Source organism: Melozone crissalis, unplaced genomic scaffold (genome assembly GCF_028551555.1).
Source record: "Melozone crissalis strain CALT ecotype California unplaced genomic scaffold, PUWL_Pcris_2 ptg000027l_1, whole genome shotgun sequence".
NCBI lineage: Eukaryota > Metazoa > Chordata > Aves > Passeriformes > Passerellidae > Melozone > Melozone crissalis.
The window spans coordinates 61,015,654-61,035,664 of NW_026535805.1; the positions used below are offsets into that span (position 1 = coordinate 61,015,654).

Genomic DNA, 20,011 nt, shown 5'->3' on the forward strand with positions numbered 1-20,011 from the left:
ATTTCCTGAATTGTGCAAAATTTCTTTAGCATTATGCTCTTCAGTGAAGTTGGTTTATGCTGAGCTTATCTTCATTATCTGGAGGAGCTGCATATTCCCAACAGGTAGTTGCTTTTCCTTCCCTTTGTGTTGTCTGGCAGTACTTGCATAAACTCAGAAGTCTTCCTCCCAGTTTTGCAAAAAGCAATTAAGCTGCAATAGTAGAGAGTTATTAGAAACTCACACATTCCTAGATTTCTGGTGGTTTGTCAGTCATGTAAGGTAGACAAAGAGCTGGATTTCCCATTACCTTTATATCTGTAGCATTCCTCAGATTTCCCTAAAATACAGATCATCCTCAGGTATGTGTTGTTTTAATGACTGTAAAGATATTTATGCTGTAACATTTCTTGGCATCTGGTGTGTATTGTAAGAACTCTGTTCCCAGCCACTTAAAAGCACAAGAGGCAAGATCCTACACAGTGAGACAGTTGAGGAATTTTCCTGTCCCATTAAGAGAAGTTGACAAGGGGACATGTTGGGACTTGACATTTCTGGCTTATTTTTGGTGGTTCTTACTTGTTAATTTAGATTGCCATCAGGGGCTGTTGCATACTTACTAAAACCAATGCATGTGTTACTCTTACCCATATTAGTAGTGGAAGTTTTGTCTGTTGATGGCCTGTCCCCTTTGTATAGTAAGAAGAATGGCGTATGTGCCATTATGTTTTGAGAAACAGATTTCTGAACATATTAGAACAGTTGGAAGCTGTGTAGAAGTTCTTTCCTTGTTTAAAAGGAAGGCCAAGACATTATGAAGTTGCCCACTTACCATTTTCCTTGTGTGCCTCTATTGTAGTACCAGTTGTAAAGGCAAGGGAAGAACTTTGCAAGGAATTTATTCTTTCTAATGTGTCATGATGGGATGGAGGTTTTTGTTAGACTGTGTAAACCATGAAGGTGGTATTGTTGTGAGGGAGATTGTGCTGGTTCAGTGACACAGAGTCACTAAACAATAAATTGACTTCGTGAAGGTTCTGATGAGTACCAGAACCTATGCAAAGGAATTGGTAAGAGCACTTAGTGAAATGTGGTAGGGAATGGAAGGTGTGGATGGCCAGAGTAAAATGTGGTTCCTGACTTACTGTCAGTAAGGCATTAGATCAGCTGATCATACCTCATCTGTACTTTTTTTTTTTCATGGATAAAGAAAGACAATCGACACATGTCCATAGGTAAATAAAACCAGTGAAGAGAGTCCCAGCTGAACTTACTGCACAGTATTAAGGCAATTTTCCTAGTTGCCTCTCTTTTTACAGCTGGTATGCCATAGAACCTGCTGTGTAGAATAAAGACAGACTTTTGGTAACTCTTGAATTATTTCCAACTGGTATTTTTGGGAGGTGCTTGAAGCAGGTCATGGTTGTTACAGATAGTTTGAGAAGCCACTCTCCCCTTACCTTTTGAGCTTCATTTGATTAGTTGACTTTGTGTGAAAGTAGTGTCTTCTTGTGGTTCAAGTTTCAGTGTATCTTTCTGACTTCACATTATCTCAATATTTAAAACGTGTAGGGAGTCTGATAAATAACAGATCTATAGCAACACTGATGAAATATTTATTTTATGTATGTCAGAGCATGATAGGGACATTGGTGGAGGCATCAGATTCTACTCTTCATGCCATGGCTGGTAAGTCACAGGTGACTTAAGAAGTGTCCCTTTTTAGTTCTGTCTTGTGAGGAAAAGAGCTATTCTGGTAACCTTATTTACAGTTTTAAGGAGTAACTTTGTTTGCTTGAGGGTTTTTTCCCAACATTATGAGCAACTGGACCATTGTCTCCTTCAAAAGATAGAAGGAGCATTCACAGTGAGAGCAGACCTGTGACTGGTTAACTGACTGTGGTACTTATCAGACCAGAGAGTATGAGATTAAAAAAAAAAACAAACAAAAAACCAATAAACCCCAAACCACCACTATGAAGCCAAACTGCTCAGAATTAGAAAAAGAAGTACTTACTATCTGGTAGCTACCAGGGTGGAGAGATTTAGAATCTCATTTCCAGAAGATGCATGCAAGTTCCTGCAGGAGTTCTTGTTTAACGCTGGGAAGGTCTTAAAAGCAGTGTTTCCTTTAACGTGCTCTCTAAGGAGTAAAACCTCCAAATAGTTGATTTGGCAGCTTCCATAGCATAGTGAAAGGTATTCAACCTCACTGATTAATGAATGTGCCAAAAATGTCTGGATGTGCCGGAGTTAGGATGAGTGAAAAGAGCCAATTCTTTGTATAGTTCAGTGAAATTTATGAGTGTGCGGGCTCAAAACCAACTGCAGTGCTGTTGTCAGTAGTGTGCCAGAAGGGGAGAGTGTGCTATTTAGTCTCTCTTGGTCATGTCTGTACTCCACTGAGCTACTTGATGTCTTTAAAAGCACCAAATTTACACTATATGATGCAGGGTGAACGAAAACATGAAATTATGAAGAATATATGGGAAATTTGTTTGGAGTTTATTCCCCAAACCAATTTAATTTAGAGAATCAAATCATTTTCTTCAGTCCATTAAATAGAATTACGAGATTAACAGAGCATAATTGGAGTTGATTGTAGAGCATTCATAGGAAGAACGAAGATTACAAAAGAATGGAGAACTCAAAATTACAAATTGTTTGGAGCATATTGGTTGCTATGGGAATTGCTGTGTATGGAAATGTAGACAGAAACATAACAAGATAATGTGATCCCAAGGCTCCTTCTTAACACGAGCTGGTCTCTTGGGCTGGCTGTGATTGAAGGCCAAAAGCATAGTAACAAGAACAGAGAGCTGCAGCTTTTCTCATCTACAAGCTAGAAAAGGTCCATTGGGTTTTTTGAGTTACCAGTTGCAATTGATTTTATTTTAACTGTTAACAAGGTGCAATGAGGTGTTCTTTCTTCTCTTGTCTTCTCAATGCATCTAGATGGAAACTTTTCAAAGTTACTACATATTGAGATCTGTCTAATTCTTAAAATTAGAGAACAAAACATTGAAAACAATATTCTTAAAATGAATAGCAATTAATATTGCATGTAATTGCATTAATTAAACTTGGCTATGCAATTAGGGAGCTAATTATGTTTAAAATGCAATTGCACATTTCTATCACTGCTCACACCCTGGGGATCATAATTTTTTTTACCTCCCTCATTAGACCTTCTGTAATCTTTCTCCTTTTAAATGATGTGATTGAAACTGAGAATATGCATGCATAGATGTGCATTTGCTTTCTCCAGCAATTATATCCTGTTAAAGGTTTTACATGCTTTATATTGTACCATTTCATTAACAAACAAACAAAATTACGATTTTATTGTTACTATATGTCTTCTCCAAAGAATTCTTTTTTGTCCTGTAGGTAAATATGTATGTGAAGTCTTTGAGTTGGATATGTAGAATATATTTAGTTTCAAGAAATTATAGCCTAGAAAATAATCTCTGCTTGTTGGATACATAGAATGGATATATAGAATATATTATATATAATATATATAGAGTTATATATAGTTTTATATATATATAGAGAGAGAGAGTTATATATAGTTATATATTTATAACTATATATAGAGAGTTATTATATATAATATGTATAGATTTGGATATAAAGAATATATTTAGTTTCAAGACAGTATAGCCTAGAAAATAATATCTCCTTGTTGAAGTGCTTTAAATTTTGTTTTTTGGTTTTGTTTTTAATTGGGAATGGAGGAATGGATGAGCCACCTTGGATTCTGAAGTCAAGTCCCATCTTATTACAAGCACTCAGATTATATAATGTTTTTCTTCAGTATTTCAGACTTCATCTGAAATTTGTTGTTTGTTTTTCCCCATTATTGCCACTTAAAAAGCTGTTAAGAGTCACACTCTTCTGATGCTTAACTCAGCTCTAGTTTATAGTGTCTCTGTGATGTATTTATTCCTTTGCAAGCATTACTGTTTCAGAAATCCTCCTTGCTGCTTTTCACAGTCCTTGCTACAGTTTGCATTCACATGTACTGGACTTGTTCAAAATGTCTCCACCAACCCATTAATAATTTTTCACAATATACTGTACCTAGAGATCTGTTGAAGACCTTAAATATGTGCTATTTTTGTTGTAATCACCATTATTCAAATAATATGGCAGTGAATTATTTAGTTAGTACATTTTTGCTATTTAGTAATGGTCTTAGTCAAAATGTGTGGAAGGTACCACAACACATAGATTTTTGATAGAAGCTTTTACTTCTAAAATACAAAAGAACAGTGATAGGATGTGTTTTCATGCTTTTTTGTTACTAGCTCTATCACTATGGTGTGGCATGATACAGCCTTACAGAGTTCATTTTTGTGAAACTGAAATTTTTCTGAATCTCATGCAGCCACAGCAAATAATGCCTCTGCTTTCCAAAGCCTCTGGAACTGTGTGGTTAAATGCTGTCCACATACATTAAGTTAGTCTTCTAGAGAAAATTTGGACAGTCTAAACTTTCCAGATTCTACTGAGTCATTTTCAAATCCGATAAATGCTGTCTGGGAGCATTTTGCGTATTTCAGATTGCTAAAATAAACCAGTGAAGATTGGGAGGGTTGGTCTTACTATATTTGACATCTTGTTTATTGCTGAAGAGTTTATCACTGCCTTGTTTGAAATCTTCCAGGAACTTGCTGTTTAACATCCAGAAAAACAGATTGGAACCTGTTTTTACTCCCTGAGAAGAATAGAGCAACTGTTCAGTCACTCCTGTAGAATTGGTCTTAGAAACCTTCAAACAGATACTTAACAAAACTTGTCTGGATGTGCATTCATAGTAGTTTAATTTAAATCTCTTGATATCTGACTATGGAAGCTTCTACACATCCTGGACTTCTTTTAAGTAGTTGAACATGTTTAGTACTAGGTAGGATTAGGGCAGGTTTTTGTGGCTGTAAGAGCTCTACAGAGCTGGCTGTCAAACTGTTGAGTGGTGTTTAAAAGTGTACAAGTGCTGTCTGGTCTTTCAAATGAAGATAAGGAACATCTGTTGTGGGCTGGGCATAATACCTGTGCTGTTCTAGGCTTTGTTAAATTTAGGGGAATTGCAGGCCAATGACAGGGTGATATTTCTACAGAAGTGCTCAGGAATTAGGCATTGCCAGAAGAACATTCTGGACCATGTAAGACTTGTGGTGCCACAAGATTACAAAGCCTAACATCTTGTAGAATAGAATACAAAGAACTGTGATTTTTGAATTTTTTTTACAATATTTAAAAAATATTTTTCTGTGAACATTTTTCTCTTCCATTTCTTTGACAGTTTGGTCTCGGACTTGTCTCTGCTCAGTTGCATGCTAGACGACTCCTCATATTTTGTGTTTTCTATGTGTAAAGTAGACAAATATTCTAATGTGTGTAAGAAAAATTTGATATTAGGTGGCACAATACTAATAATTATTAAGTCCACATTTTTACTTCCTGTGGATTGGAATAAGATGAAAGGCAGTGGTGAGGTGTCTGCATTACCATGGTAGTGGTAAGTTTTGCTGTGGGGAGGAGGCACTGGTGTGACCCATCTGTCACTGTGCCTTGCAGTGTGGTGGTGGGACACTGAGGGACAGCTGTGCTTTGGTACCTCCTGGGTGCTGTTTCCAGTGAAGGAGGAAGGTGCTGGGAGGGGAGCAGAGCATCCCCTCACTCGCTGCCAGCTGGGCCCTTCTGGTGGGTGAGGCTCCTCTCTTGATGGGCAAAAACATTTTCAAAGCAATCTTACTGACTTTCAGTAGCAATTGGCAGAAATTGTGTCTAGAAGTGGTTATCCTACAGAAAGCAGCATAGTAATGAAAACAGGAAAAAATATTAATTTGATCACTGTTGGTGCTCACTCCTGGTTTTCCTGTGCTAAAAAGTATTTGGATAAAAGCCAAGCATAGATGTGCATTCATTTAATAATTATTTTCCCACTGACTGAGTGCAACTTTTCTAAAACTTGCAGAGAAACCTGTTTGGCATATCATGAATATTGTAAAAATTATATCTGTCACTTAAGTTGCATGCAATTACCTACCTCATAACATTTTCTTATTTGTGCTGTGAATTTCAGTGCATTTTTCTCTGTGAGGTGTGGTAAATTTGTACCTTTTCACTCCAAATTGCCAGTATATTACTTGACCTACACAAACTCCACAGCTTTGTTTTGTTCTGGTGGCTTTAGCAGGGACTGCAGGCCAGGCTGAGGTGGTGCCAGTGCTGGATGACCGCAGCTCCAAGCGATCCCACTTGTGTTGCAATGTGGCCACTGTATGGAAAGTCATGAACTGGGGAAGACAGGCCAGTTTCACTTCTCCCACCTTGTCCCTGGAGGCCCAGTGCAAACCAACCCTGTCAATTGTTGCTTTTCTATCTGGGCGCAGGAATGGTGGAGCCCTGAAGCCTGGCATTCTGGAGTGCTTTTAGCATCATCATGGGACAGCTGTTGTTTGACAGTGGACCATTAAATTCTGCAGTTAAAAATGCAGTAGCAGTTAAATTATGTGAAGAATTGCTATTGCAAAAGAAGGACAAAATTTTCTTATTTATGTTCTTGTCATTGTGGCTGAAACTGTTTGTTTTTCTATTTTTGAATTTCTTCCCAAGCTTTAAAAAATATTTCATTTTAATGCCTGAAGCAGAGCTCCTAAGGTGTCCTAGAATAGGTAGGCAAGTGGTTTCAGCAGGATGGGAGAAGGGGAAATAAGGTAATAAACATACACAGACATCTCTGTAGGGTTTTCCTTTCTGTCAGTTAACATGCCAAATTTTAATTATGGTTGGACTTTCTATTTTTTCCTGGTATTCTGCCACCACTTTTTTCCATTAATTATCTCATTTCCCCCACTTTGTTTTCTATGATCTGATCATCCAGTTCAATCCACAGATGATTGTGAATAATCAGGATTTTGCTTCATGTCTTTCATGGCACAGATTATGCCCCATGAAAGGTTTTACTCTAAGTATCAGGCTTTGCATATAGGAGAGAATGTTGTCCTTAAATTTTATTACAAGAGAAGTTTTGTTTAGTTAGCAAGCAGCTTGGGAGTTTTTTTAGTAAGAAGGACAAACTGCTTCATCTAAAACAAAATTGTAGTCATGCTTTGATGGTCTGGTAATGAGGCACAGATAACTGACTTCTTAAGTGGCATGAAGACATTTAATAGATCTAGATTGCTTTCTTTTTAATATAAAAGTTTTTTAATATATAAGCTTAATATAAAAGCTTATTTAAATAAGTGGGTTGGGGGCAAATAAAACAAAAATTAAAATCTGGATGGAGACAAGATGGAGACAAAAGCTTCTGGAATGTTGGCAAGAAGTCAGTCTGAATGTTATATATGTCATTTATTCCTGGAGCAGACATGGGGATTTTGGTCAATTAAGTAAGTAAAATGTTTCTTGTTAGTGACATCTTGGGTATTTCCTTGGAAGTGCTTGGTAATTGGGATGAAATATGCAGCATGGTAAAAAAAGTGCACTTTTCATTTGGCACGTAATGGTTTCAGCTAGGGCTGAGATCTTAGGAAGATAAATTGTATTTAATACAGGGACAGTAGTGGGCCAGAATAAAATATTATTCTCTAGAGTGTTACAGGCAAGAATATGATAGATAAAATGTTATGGTCTAGAGCACAATTTTACAGGGTTTTTTGAGTGTAGTTGTCTTCAGAATAAGACTTTTGAATTAGAAGAAACACACTTTTTAAATGAACAGCATTAGCTCATACAGTTAATCAGCAATCTAGTTAAAACAAACTATGTATATGTTAAATAAATAAAATCACTTCTAGTTGTTTCCCTAATTGAATAGGATCTTAAAATGCTGTTGTGTCACAAGCATTTGTATGATTGACTGGAGTTTTTAACATGAATTTTTAGCAAACAAATCAGAAGCCTCGTTAAAAGTCCCACTGTGGGATTTAGCTGGTGACTTAACATTCTAAAATGTCAGCTGATTTACACTAGAGAGAGAAATGCAGTTTTAGATTTTTCCATGCAGCTAACTCACCTACTAAAATAAGACTACTGGAACAACTGAGTGTGGCTGCATGAGTCAAGATGGAAAGGAATCTCAATCAGAACAGCAGGAGGGAAAAGTAAAGGGAGCTGATTTTTAACTTGGGGAATTGGAGGAAACATATATGGAAAAATACATTGATAGTGCTACCTAACACTGTGCAAACAAATCTTTTGCCTCATCATGGAAATATGCAAGTATTCTTAATATTTTCTATTATCTGTTCATACAGTCTGGGTTTATCCCTGAATAAAATACATTAAATACATCTGTGGTGTTACAATTAAGATAAACAGGATAGACTAGAATTTAACATGATTGCATAGTGAACCCAACAAGTTCATGATCCAGCAGCAATTTACAAATTAGTTGCTATCTACTGCCATTAGTTTGTAATTTCTTCTATAATATTTGGCTCTAAGCTTTTAAAGAATTAATCAGACTGGGACCACTTGAAACAGTTAAACTTGAAACCTCCAGACTGGCTGGTCTCAAATGATCTAAATTAAAATAACACTTATATAATCTATAGTACTCTTTGTTGGTAATGCAAGCAATAGGTTTGTGTTCTCTAAGTGCTGTGGGATTAATTTGTTTGTAGCATAGTAGCCAAGAGCCTTCTTACATTCTTTCTGTAAGAAAATGCAATGTTAAAACTTTCCATAATATCCACAGGTTTTAGGACCTGCCCCAAAATGGTGTTCCTTCTTGGACAACTTGACTGAAGAACTGGAAGAGAATCCAGAAAGCACTGTTTATGATGATTACAAATTTGTTACCAGAAAAGACCTTGAAAATTTAGGTAAAACAGTTGTATACACTCTTTGGCTGACTTCTTTGTTGAGTTTTTGAACATTTACACATCTGATTTTTGTAATTTCAGTGTGGTGTATGAGGGCTGCTAGAAATTCACTGACAGTAGTTTTCTCTTGTTTTATTGGTTATGAATATTCCAGACTGATGGCTCTAAGTTCTTTGATTCCCAACCAGTATAACACAAGAACACTTGTGTTTCTCAGATTTTTATCTCAAGAAGGTGATTGATATTTGCTGGTATAATGCATCTGGGAATCTGTTGTGCTTTCATATGCCACATGGAAGGCATAGGAAGAAAAGTTGGTTTAGTTGTCAAAATATTTTTGAGGTGCTGAAATAGAATTTGGAACTTGCAGCCAAAGGCTACCCTATTTGAATGTAGTAATTTTCAGAATATATAAATCATTCTAGGGCTAATAGTTTGAAGAAATTGAAATTCTGAAAATTATATAGCAGAGAAGGTAAGCAACCTTGTCTTGAGGCAGTTAGTCCTTTTTCTGTCCGTTACATGGTTTGATTGCAATGTTTTGCTCCAGTTTACTTAATTTACCTCTGACTCTGAGTGTTTGACACAGGGCAAAACTCTTTAATTGAAAAATATATCACACTAAAAAAGGGATTTTCAAACATCTATGGACTTCCCAAAAATCATCCTCAGGAATTCTTTGTGAAGTTTTATAGAGTATAGTGCATGTGGAAATTTTTAACAAGTGCTCAGTAATGTGTATCATGACAAGAAAAGTGGATCTGGTTGCTCTGAAGAAGCTTAAATTTTTTTGCTGGCCAAAACAATTCTTATTCCCACTTTTAATTAGTCTTGATGTCATGACTGTGACTTAGATTGATATTTTGCGTAGGCAGTGTTTGTTTGTCTTAAGGAAGTGAAGTGGCTGTCTTGGAATAGAAGTTCTTTATGTGTGAAAGTTCTTTGAAATTCTCTGGAACTTTTTTCCTAGGTCTTGCTCATCTCATTGGATCATCATTGCTCAGAGCATATATGCATGGCTTCTTCATGGACATAAGACTTTATCATAAGGTAACTATGGCTGAATCTTGTCAATTTTTATTCTTAACAGTAAAATATATGTGCTGTGGGTTTTCTTCATCCTTTTTTGGTTTTTTGTTTTGGCTAGATTTTTTTTCCATCCAGATAATGGACTGTGCCCTGTATTAATGGTACTTTCTTTTTACTTCCTCTTGTTTGTTCAAAGGCAAAAATGATGGCCAACCCCTTTGCCTATGAAGAATATAGAAGAGAGAAAATAAGGCAGAAGATAGAAGAAACTCGTGCACAGAGAGTTCAATTGAAGGTAAATCCTAGAAATAAATGGTATACTTTGGGGAAAGCTATTCATAAAAAGTAATGTATTCTCAAGTGTATCTTAGAGATGTAGTGACTTAGGAGTTGAATCTGTTTATCATTGCACACACAAAGTAATTTATAGAACTTCTTGAATGGAAACATAAAATTCCCATGTGTGGGATTTTGAAAGGCTGATACAAAACTAAAAGAGCAGATCTCATCTCATTTGCCACTTCAACAAATAATCCACTGGTAAAACTTTGCATTTTCTGCTTCTGTCATTAAATTACTTGAGCCATTGAAACATGATACTCTGGAAAGCGATACATGAAAATTGTATTGTGTTTATAACTAGTAACTTTCTAGATTGGATCTGTTCAACATAAAAGGAGAAAGAGTTGCTTTTAAAGTTCTAAAGGTGATGCATTAGAAGTTAAAAATAATATACCAGTTCTTTAATCTTCTCTAAGGGCAGTTACTTTACTAGTACTTAGAGATATTTGGAACAGCAAGGAGCTTTTCTGAAACAGTTGTAAGTAAAGCATGTAGGTTGCATGTGTAAAAGGCTAATTTATTAATTGCTTTCCTCTTTTTAGAAACTCCCAAAAGTTAATAAAGAACTTGCACTCAAACTGATTGAAGAAGAAGGAGAAGAGCAACAGTTCAGTAAAAAAAGAAAACAAAAGGTGAGCTCTTGTTTTGGTGAATTCTCTAGCTGGGAGCACAGAACTAGCAATGCTTACAGGATTCTTTTTTTTAATTGTTGCTGTTTGGCCAAAGAGATTCAAAATACCATTGGTTCTGTTTCTTATAAATAACTTATTCTGGTAGGTGGCTTTAAGTGTATTTGACTGTAGCTGCAGCTCAAAAAAAACCATATAGTAACTTGATGCTAAAAATGATTAAATACTCATTGTGAAGGTAATATGGGTTTCACAGAACTCCAAAAACTGGTTAATGCAGCCTCAATACCACAACTGTTCATACAAGACCTGTTCTTTGCATATGTTTTTGGTATTTTGGTGGTGACCATGACAGGATAGATGTTATCTATAAAATTTAAGATACAATTGCATTTTTTGTGTATACAGTTAAATATGTTTTATAGAATAGCCAAAATGGTTTGCTTTTATGCAGCAGGAGTTCTTCTGGATGTTAAAAGTAATCTACTACTCTGCTATGAGAAGTTTTTAATTGAAGAAATGGGTAAATGTTTAGTATCTAGTGAGAGGGTGGGCTTTTTATAGGTAGCATTCATAGGTGCTCATTCTTACAGGAATATAGCATTCATGATAGGCAGACACTAGCCTGCATGTGATAAATAATGAAATCTTATGTGTTGAGGTTAGAGGAAGGATGGAGGAACTACTAAAAAGATAGGTGATGATGAAACTTAAATGAGAGTTCAGTAGATGGGGACTGAAGTACCTAGAGATTGTGTTATTAAGTGGACTAAATAGAGTGTATATAAAAATGTACATAGGGATTATTTTTCTCAAAAAGTATTAGAGTCCTATGACAAGCAATTTATTTCAGGCTTTGGGATTTAATTTTTGTTGTGGCTGAAAGTTACACATTTGCACTGGTTTTGTGTTTGAAATTTATTCTTGTTTTCTGTATCCTTAGTTCCACCCTCCTTTTCTTCAATAACAATGAAAACCTAGTGCAGTGGTGGGATTAATATGCTGGTATAAGTTAAGCAATGTTAAAAAATTAACATTTTCTATTAAAAAGCTATGTGTGCAGTGATTTTAAAATAACAGTAACTGGTCTTCTCCTAAGATGAATTAGTAGCTTGAACTGTTCTGAATTCACCAGCAGCATAATTTACACTGAGTTCATTTTACTTTGACATGATTTAAACTGCCTTTTACATTCTGTGTGTGAAAGTAGTGAAGAAAAAGTGTTATAATATGTATAACAACATTTCCTCTTAAGTATTTACACTAAAATAATAGTAGCATTACATAAAGATACGTACCCTTATAATTTGTTTTACATGTTGTAGACTCATCCCCATCAGGCAGTATATTTGCCCTGCAGGTACTGCTGATTAGTCAGTAGATATCAACATGTCTCCAGACTAGCTGGCTGAATGTATGAGAAACATTTATCTGAAAATATTAGTAATTGTGTATTTAAAGTGTCTGTACTGTGTATTAAAAAAGCTCTTGCTTACAGGTAGCTTAAAACAATCTTTGTTAAAGTACAATAAGCATAAATCTTGATTTTTATTTGACCTGGAAGGATAAAGCAACTGGCATTTCATATGCTGGTTATTAACTTTGTTTAATTAAGAAAAAGTGTTACGTATTTTGTTAATGTCTGTTTCAGAATTGTGTAACTTGCTCATGCTTTGCTCCTGTTCCAGAATCTGCCCAGCCTTCTCAAAGATGATCGTTTTAAGGTCATGTTTGAGAATCCAGATTTCCAGGTGGATGAGCAGAGTGAAGAATTTAGGCTACTTAACCCACTTGTTTCTAAAATAAGTGAGAAAAGAAAGAGGAAGCTAAGGATCTTAGAAGAACTGGAAGCACAAGGACAGGTAAAATATTTTCCCATTTGGATTAAGAAAGCCTATGGAGTTTTCTTTTCCTCTGTTTCAGGCTTTCAGACTTTTCACCCCAGAAAGTTGAAGGCAATGCAAGAATGTCTTATCAGCTACAATAATTAAGTGTCATTTATAAATTTAATCTAGTTTTTAGATGTAATACTGTTTTTGCACAAACACAGGTTTGAAAAACATAAAATATGTAGATGGTAACAACTTTGTGATATATTTTCAGCTTATTTGCTGTTACTGCTTTGTTCAAAAGTTGTAGTTGTCTTCAGCTGTATCTGTGTAAAAGCTGTCACATACTCCAAATGCAGGAATGATTTGGAAAGAAAATTAGTTGATGACTTCTTATTTTATACTATTTTTGTCTGCAGGAAGAGGAGGAAGAACCAGAAGGAAAAGCAAGTGATGCAGAAAGTTCTGAGAGTTCAGATGATGAAAAAGGCTGGGTTGAAGAGGTCAGGAAACAGCGCAAGCTTTTACGCCAAGAGGAAAAACTAAAGCGGCAGGAAAGGCTCAAGGAGGATCAGCAAACATTACTAAAACCTCAGTTTTTTGAGATTAAAGAAGGAGAGGAATTCAGAAGCTTCAAAGACTCTGCCAAAAAACAAAAATTAATGAAGTAAGACTAATGTTCCTATTTTAATAGATGGGGGTGGATGATTCTCAAGTATTTCCCTACAGTGCAGGCCTGCAGTGTTGTGGCATGGAAGCACTTGCTAGTAAAGCTACATTTGGTGATCCAAGGGTATAACTTAAGGTGTCATAGTCATTGTATGCTTTGTTTTATAGATAAACAAATACACTATTTAAAGTAGGACAGAGACACAATGCAAATGAAATTAGTAAGATACTCCTGAGTCAGACTGGGGGATCCATTACTCAGTGTTAGTGCAGTGCTGTTCCCACAGGTAACAGTGATGTCTTGTGAGACTGGTTATATTTCTCCACCAGTGTCACTGTGAGGTTAACAGACTGGATGTTTTTAATCTGACTGTCCAAAAGGGTTTAGAATGCTACATGAGTAGTCACTGTTTTGGGAGTAGGATCAAGATGGGTCAACATGGTAAAAGAAAAATTGTTTTGTTTGGGTATTTTTATGGCATCTAGAAATTTTCAAAATCTACACTGTCCTTATAATGTCAGGACTTATTATTTCTGTTTTTCATTTTGCAATACAAAATACCAGGCTAGGAGGGTGTTTGTTAAGTGTAGTTTGGTTTGGTTCTTTCATTTCCTTAAATTGGTGATCATCTGAAATAATGGGTACATGGATAAGCATTTCAAACTAAAGAAAGAAAGAGCACATTAATTAAAGGACTTGGCTTTGAGGTACTCAGTGGCTGCAAATCTCATTGATTTAGTTTTTTTCAGAGGTGAGTTGAGCCCTTCAGAAGATGAGATTTAATAGAATTTTATTGTTTGGAGCACAGACACTCATTAAACCTTTCAAGACAGTAGCTTCAAAGTTCTTGCAGCACAGCTGGTGCAGAACAGAATTTTGACTGATGTTGGAAATGGGTTGTTGGGCTAGATGGATCTCATAATAAACATTTCTGTTTTATTTAGAATGAAATTGCACAGTCAAAGGAAAGAAAGTGAATAATACAATGGGGCTGTTTCTTTATGTCACTAATGACTACAATCTGGTTGTTTTATGGTGGGAATTTTTGGGAGACACATAAAGAAACACTTGATAAAAATTCAGCCTTTTAATTAGAATGATCATGTAAAGTGGATTTTTAAGTATTAGCAAGAGAGTGTTCCTATGGTAGTCAGATGGTCTATGATTTCCATATTGTACCTGTAAGACTTCTTTTAAGTAGAAATAGTGATATTTTATAAATAGGGATTTATAGCAGTTCAGCAAAACTGATTGCCATATTTTCCTTAGCTGTTTTTATCAGCAAGTAATTTCACACAGGGATTTTTCTTTCTTCTTTTTATTGAATATGTCCACTTACTCTGAACTTTTAATTTCCTTAGATGTTTCCATTAACTGTCTCCTGATTATTTTTCTTTTTACCTTTGTTCCAGATGATGAAGCAACTTTTTAATTTTCTCAGTTTTTCTTCTTTGTCAGGAGAAAATTACTCCGGATACTCTGACAAAGTATTATAGGTCAAAAATAATTTTTTACATTGTGATTAGGTTTATAGTCGTATTAGCTGTAACTTGGAAGGAGCCTGAAACACTGGTCAAATGGCACTGTATTCTCAGTGCAAGTGAAATATTTCATTAAAAAACTGTATGGCTGCAGACTACTCATATACTGCTCTTTTGCACAAATTCAGCTGCTGAGCCCCAAAGAAAACTCTAAGGACTGTCAGTTTGAAGCATAAAGAATTCATTTTGTTCAAAATACAGAAGGCTTAAATGTGAAAAATGGTGTTGAAATTCAAGTAAATAAGCCAAGATAGTTGTAAGGAAGAGAAACATTTTATATGGGTTTAAGGGAGAAAAATAATTTCTTCACCCCAGGAAAAGCAAAAGCATATACCACAGACCTGTCCTATAGTGGAAGAAATATCTGTGATGACATAAACCATCAAAAGACTTTTAACAGGCTGCTTGTAAAGAAAGGGGAATGTCTTAAGATTTGCTGCTAATAGATATCCTCTCTGGTAGATGCACAAATAGACTGTAATGTAAAATGTGGGGGAAAAAAAAAAAAAAAGGAGAGGAATTTGAGTACAGACCAGGATGACCAAAAAAATTAATGTGGTAGCATCACTTCCTTTGTTTTCTGAATTGCTGTCATTGGATTGACTTATATGGGGTTTTTTTATCGTTATCTAAACAATTAGCTGTATACTCACTGATCCCCTTTGTGTTCATCCAAGCATTGTTCACAGTGTGGAGTTTGGTGTTCATCAAATTCTTAGAAGAAATTTAAAAATCAACAGCTGATATCTGTTTCATATAATACATATCTGTTACCATTTTGTAGTCATAATGATTTAGCCTGTGTTGAGCTAACTTGTTTGGTTAGTAAGTGTTTTTACGTATTAGAATTTTATGGAGAAAATAAATATGTTTTGTGCTGGCCTTATTCAGTGATAAATAGTCAGCATAAAGTAATTAATTGAAGTAGGATACTGAAAACTGGAAAGACTGTAGTGGCATGTACAATCTGGTGAGGCTGGCATGTTTGTCTTTGATTTGATATATCCAAGTTACAGGATGATGGTCTGTGACCAATATAATTAAGTACCTTAATACCTTCACTATGCATTTAATGGCTAGATGTTCTTTTTCTCTCTAATCATATAATGTTCTACCTGAGGAAACAGTTTATGACTTATATAAAACTGGGTGTTTCTTTTGACATATTCCTGACTCAGCACGGCTCCAAGCCCAACTTTTAAAGCAGTGATGCGTACTATAAATTTCTTTCTAGACCAACAGTCTACATTTTTCTGTCCAGGAAAGCTGCAAAATTTACTCATGGTTCTATAAAACCCCTTGTTTCAAATCCTTCTATGTTTAATTTACCCCTTTTGTACTCTTAGGCTTGCACAAAAAAGCTTCAAATCCTTGCTTTCTTTCCCTACAACATAAGTTTCCTACCTAGTATTTTGAAAGGAAACCATAAAAGGAAAGGATTTTTATCTGTGTGCTAAAAGTTTTTTGATATACTTGATGTCCCTTTAAAGAGGATGTTACTGAAGTTAAAAAATGTCAAAATCAAAAACTATAGTAGTCACATTTTATAAAAAGTATGACAGTTAATGTATGTGTCTTCAGAGGTGGCCAAGAAAGCCAACAAAAGCATAGTTGATATTCCTTAGTACTGGTAAAGAGATATTCCTGTTTTACAGCAGGAGATGTCCTGAAAAACTGTCCTCTTATAATGAGGAAAAAAAAAATTGCATGGGTAATTTTTTGTTTGGTTTTTACATTAGGGCAGGGGAATTCGCTTCCCATAATGCTGTGAATGTATCCCTTGAATTAATTTGTTCAGGAAGATGTAAAAAAAACACCCAACCAAAACAAAGAACCCATCTGTTGTTTGTATATCAGTATGTACAATTCACTATCATTTGAGGTCTGCACATTTTCAGATAAAAAGAGCCATACCTATGGTTTTTTTCAGTAAGATTACAGCCCCACAGCATGTTGCTAGTATCTACTCATTTTAATTTTTCTCCTGACTGAAGCAATGTCTAGGCAGTCATGCTCAATAATTGCTGGGTAGTAGCCATATTTCTCCAGTTCACTTTCAAAGGGGAGAAAATGGGGCTTCACTTGAATGTAGAAATCCCACCACAATGTTGGTGACTGATCTTCTGCCACAGTTAGCTCTAAGGCTTAGCTTGTCTTTCCGATTCGCACAGATGGAACAAGTTTTTACATGTACTCAATGAAAAATATACTACAGAAAAAAATACAAAGTACCTAGTCATGAGAAATAAAGTAGTTCTTGACAGTAATTTTTCATTGTTAATCTGAAAAGTCTTTGTTACATAAAATGGCTCATTAACCAAAATTCAGTGGACTTCAGAGACTTCATGCATAGGCCACAGCCATGAGTTCTTCATACACAGTAAATGCCATTGACTTTGGTGGCTTCTCTTTTTTATATATGATCTCTATTTTTATGATGATTTATTTTCTGCTTTAAAAATCATACAGAAAAGATCTCTTGGACCTCTTCAGAGAGAGCTAATGAGGCACTAATAGAATCTCAAATTGCAGAAACTAATTTTGTGTACAGTAAGGGGAATGTTTTCTAAGCACATGCAGAGAGTGTGATCGTAGAAGCCATGTCATATTCTCAGAGGGTGCCACTCAACTCATAGGACCTACATTACATGAGAAGGATGAGCCATGTTAGGACTCCCAGGTGCCTTAGGGAGGCTGGCTGAAGGCAGCACTGTCCCTGTCTGCCTGCTTCCCCCTGAGCTGGAGGCTGTGTGGGAACAAGGTGTTTTTCTACTCCTCAGCTGTTCCAGTTACAGCCCGCCTTAACTGAAGTTGGCCACCATGATACTAAATACCAGCTCACAACCTGGAGCCACTGGGGCACATCCATGTGGCTTGCTTTTGCAGAGCATTAACTTCAGTGGAGGAGAGCTGAAAATTGTCACTTTTGTCCACAGCACCTACCCCCTTGTCCGCAGAAATGCTGGAGTTTGGTGCCTGAGGGAGAGGCTCTACACCAGTTTCCTTACAGAAATTCAGTGATAAACTGGGCTTGAAGGCATGTGCTTCTGTGGAGCTCCTGTCTGGGCCCAGGGTCTGTCTTCATCACATTCTCTTATTATATTGTTCTTTTATTCAGCAGACAACTTAGACTGTTTTGGGCACAGTGTCCAAACAGGCATTCGTGCTTGGATTAAATAGTGAAATGATTTGTTTGGAGATTAATTGGTTCGGGTGTATAGTCAAGATTACTTCCTTCCCTCAAAAGTGTTTCTAATTCAGAAATTATAAGATTTCAAGAAAACTGAATATATCTAGTATTACTTTTTTTATTTGTGCAGTTTAATATCACCAACTTTATTGGATATTTCAGAGAAAACTATAGCAATAGAAGGGTGTGGTGTCTTTCTCAACTAGAATCATATTAATTTTTAGCAGCAAAAACAATGAACTTTACATAGATTTTGAAAGTGTTTCTATTGAAAGCAGTGTCTGGAGGGAATGATTTGAATTTTTTTTTTTTTCTGTTTCCTGAATGTTTTTTTTTTTAGTTATGACGTTTCAAGGTTTCAGAGAAATTGAGATTAGTTTTGACTGCATTATCAACTTTTATTTAAAAGATAAATAAAAAGATGGCAAAAATAGGGACTAATGTTAGTTTTTCTCTGCAGGAAAACTCTTGAAGATCGTTTAAAGCTTGAAGAAAAACTTGGCACACTCAATGTGTCTGATACCACAGTAGGCAGCAAACAGGCAACATTCAAATTAAAGAAGGTGAGCTATATGTGTACATATATATATGTGTGTGTGTGTGTGTGTAATTTTTAAGATAATACACAAGTAACTTAAGTTTTTGCATGAAAGAACAGGAACTTAAAACCGTCAAGCAAATGTCCCTCTTCATTTCTTTATAAGCTGCCAACTCTTCAGGTTCTTGCCAAGAAAATGAAAGCCTCCGGTAGGACTCTGTGTTTATCCTGTATAACTCAGGCAACACTCATAAAATCTTATGTTCTGGTGGAAAATAATGGCTTGCATCTTTTAATAGTTTATTTGCAGAGGTACCACCAGAAGTTTGTGGCCTTGCCTGACTTCAGGGCCAGCACCGATCAGATCTCAGTCTGCAGATCCAAATACAACTTGGGGTGCTGCAATTTAGGCTTTCTCTTGGTTCAGCGTGTTGAGGGGTCTCAGCATGATGGAAGCAGAGCTCCAAACGACCTTCATTATTGACCTTATGTAACACAGGGTCACAGGAATGAGCTCTGGTCCTATACTGGTTGTCAAATTCCATATGGAGTGTATGGTTGACTGCTGCCTATTTACCTTGCCCAAGCGTTTTGATTTTCCATTCTAAAGAATTTTGTAGATTGCATACAGGTGATTTATAGTGTGGAGACAGTTAAATAAATGCCTCTGTGCATGTGCTACTGCTGCAGTACACTTAGGGATTTTTGTACTGGAAAATTGCTTAAGAACTAAGAGAGGATCCAATTTAAAAGCTGAAAACCCATATGAATTGATACTTGACCTGACAAAATTTCCTTTGGTTAAAATTAGTTTTCCTCAAGTAAACATCTTTGCTATAACACATTTCTCCTTACCACTGGTCAAATACTGTCCTCAGTGGTAAAACAGAAATGGCTAACACAAAAATGGCTAAGTAGTTATTTAATTGTCATGTTGGATATGCCTGAAAGGGGAAAAAAAACCACCCCAGAATTATTGACTGTTTCTACCTTACTTAGTTTATTGATTATTATCTGTTGGCAGATGTCCTTTTTCATCTATTTTTGATTCCTATATTGCTGGAATTTAAAATGTGGTGACTCTGTTATAAATTGCAAATTCCTCTGCAGGGCCTTGTAGGGTAATCTTTCTGGCAATTTTATCAACTCTGTAACTGCTGGTGTCTTGTAGCTCATTAAATGGGGTTTGCAGGGCTTCAAAGAAGGTCTTTTTTACAGTAGCTTGAATTTACAAAGTGGAAAGCCACAAGGTTTATTGCAGTTGGTGGTGCACGCTGAACTGTCACCTTTTCCTGACAGAGATTTGAGAGCAAAGTAGACAGACCTTGCAGGAAGAAGACAGACACTGCAGTGGTTCAGAATGCCAAATTTACTTGATTCTATCAGATAAGATACAGCTTTGAGGGTTTTTTTCAATTATAGTG

General features: G+C 35.9%; 1 protein-coding gene across 2 annotated transcripts in view; it reads left to right on the forward strand.

Annotated features, from left to right (window-relative positions):
* NOL10 (nucleolar protein 10) overlaps nucleotides 1-20,011 on the forward strand; it is a 52,958-nt gene that overhangs the window by 26,740 nt on the left and 6,207 nt on the right. For both annotated transcript variants that reach the window (XM_054279678.1, XM_054279679.1), the window contains exons 14-20: nucleotides 8,693-8,819; nucleotides 9,790-9,869; nucleotides 10,045-10,143; nucleotides 10,733-10,822; nucleotides 12,508-12,681; nucleotides 13,068-13,315; nucleotides 18,510-18,612. In XM_054279678.1, the coding sequence (XP_054135653.1) occupies nucleotides 8,693-8,819; nucleotides 9,790-9,869; nucleotides 10,045-10,143; nucleotides 10,733-10,822; nucleotides 12,508-12,681; nucleotides 13,068-13,315; nucleotides 18,510-18,612 (921 nt within the window). The remainder of the gene's footprint in view (nucleotides 1-8,692; nucleotides 8,820-9,789; nucleotides 9,870-10,044; nucleotides 10,144-10,732; nucleotides 10,823-12,507; nucleotides 12,682-13,067; nucleotides 13,316-18,509; nucleotides 18,613-20,011) is intronic.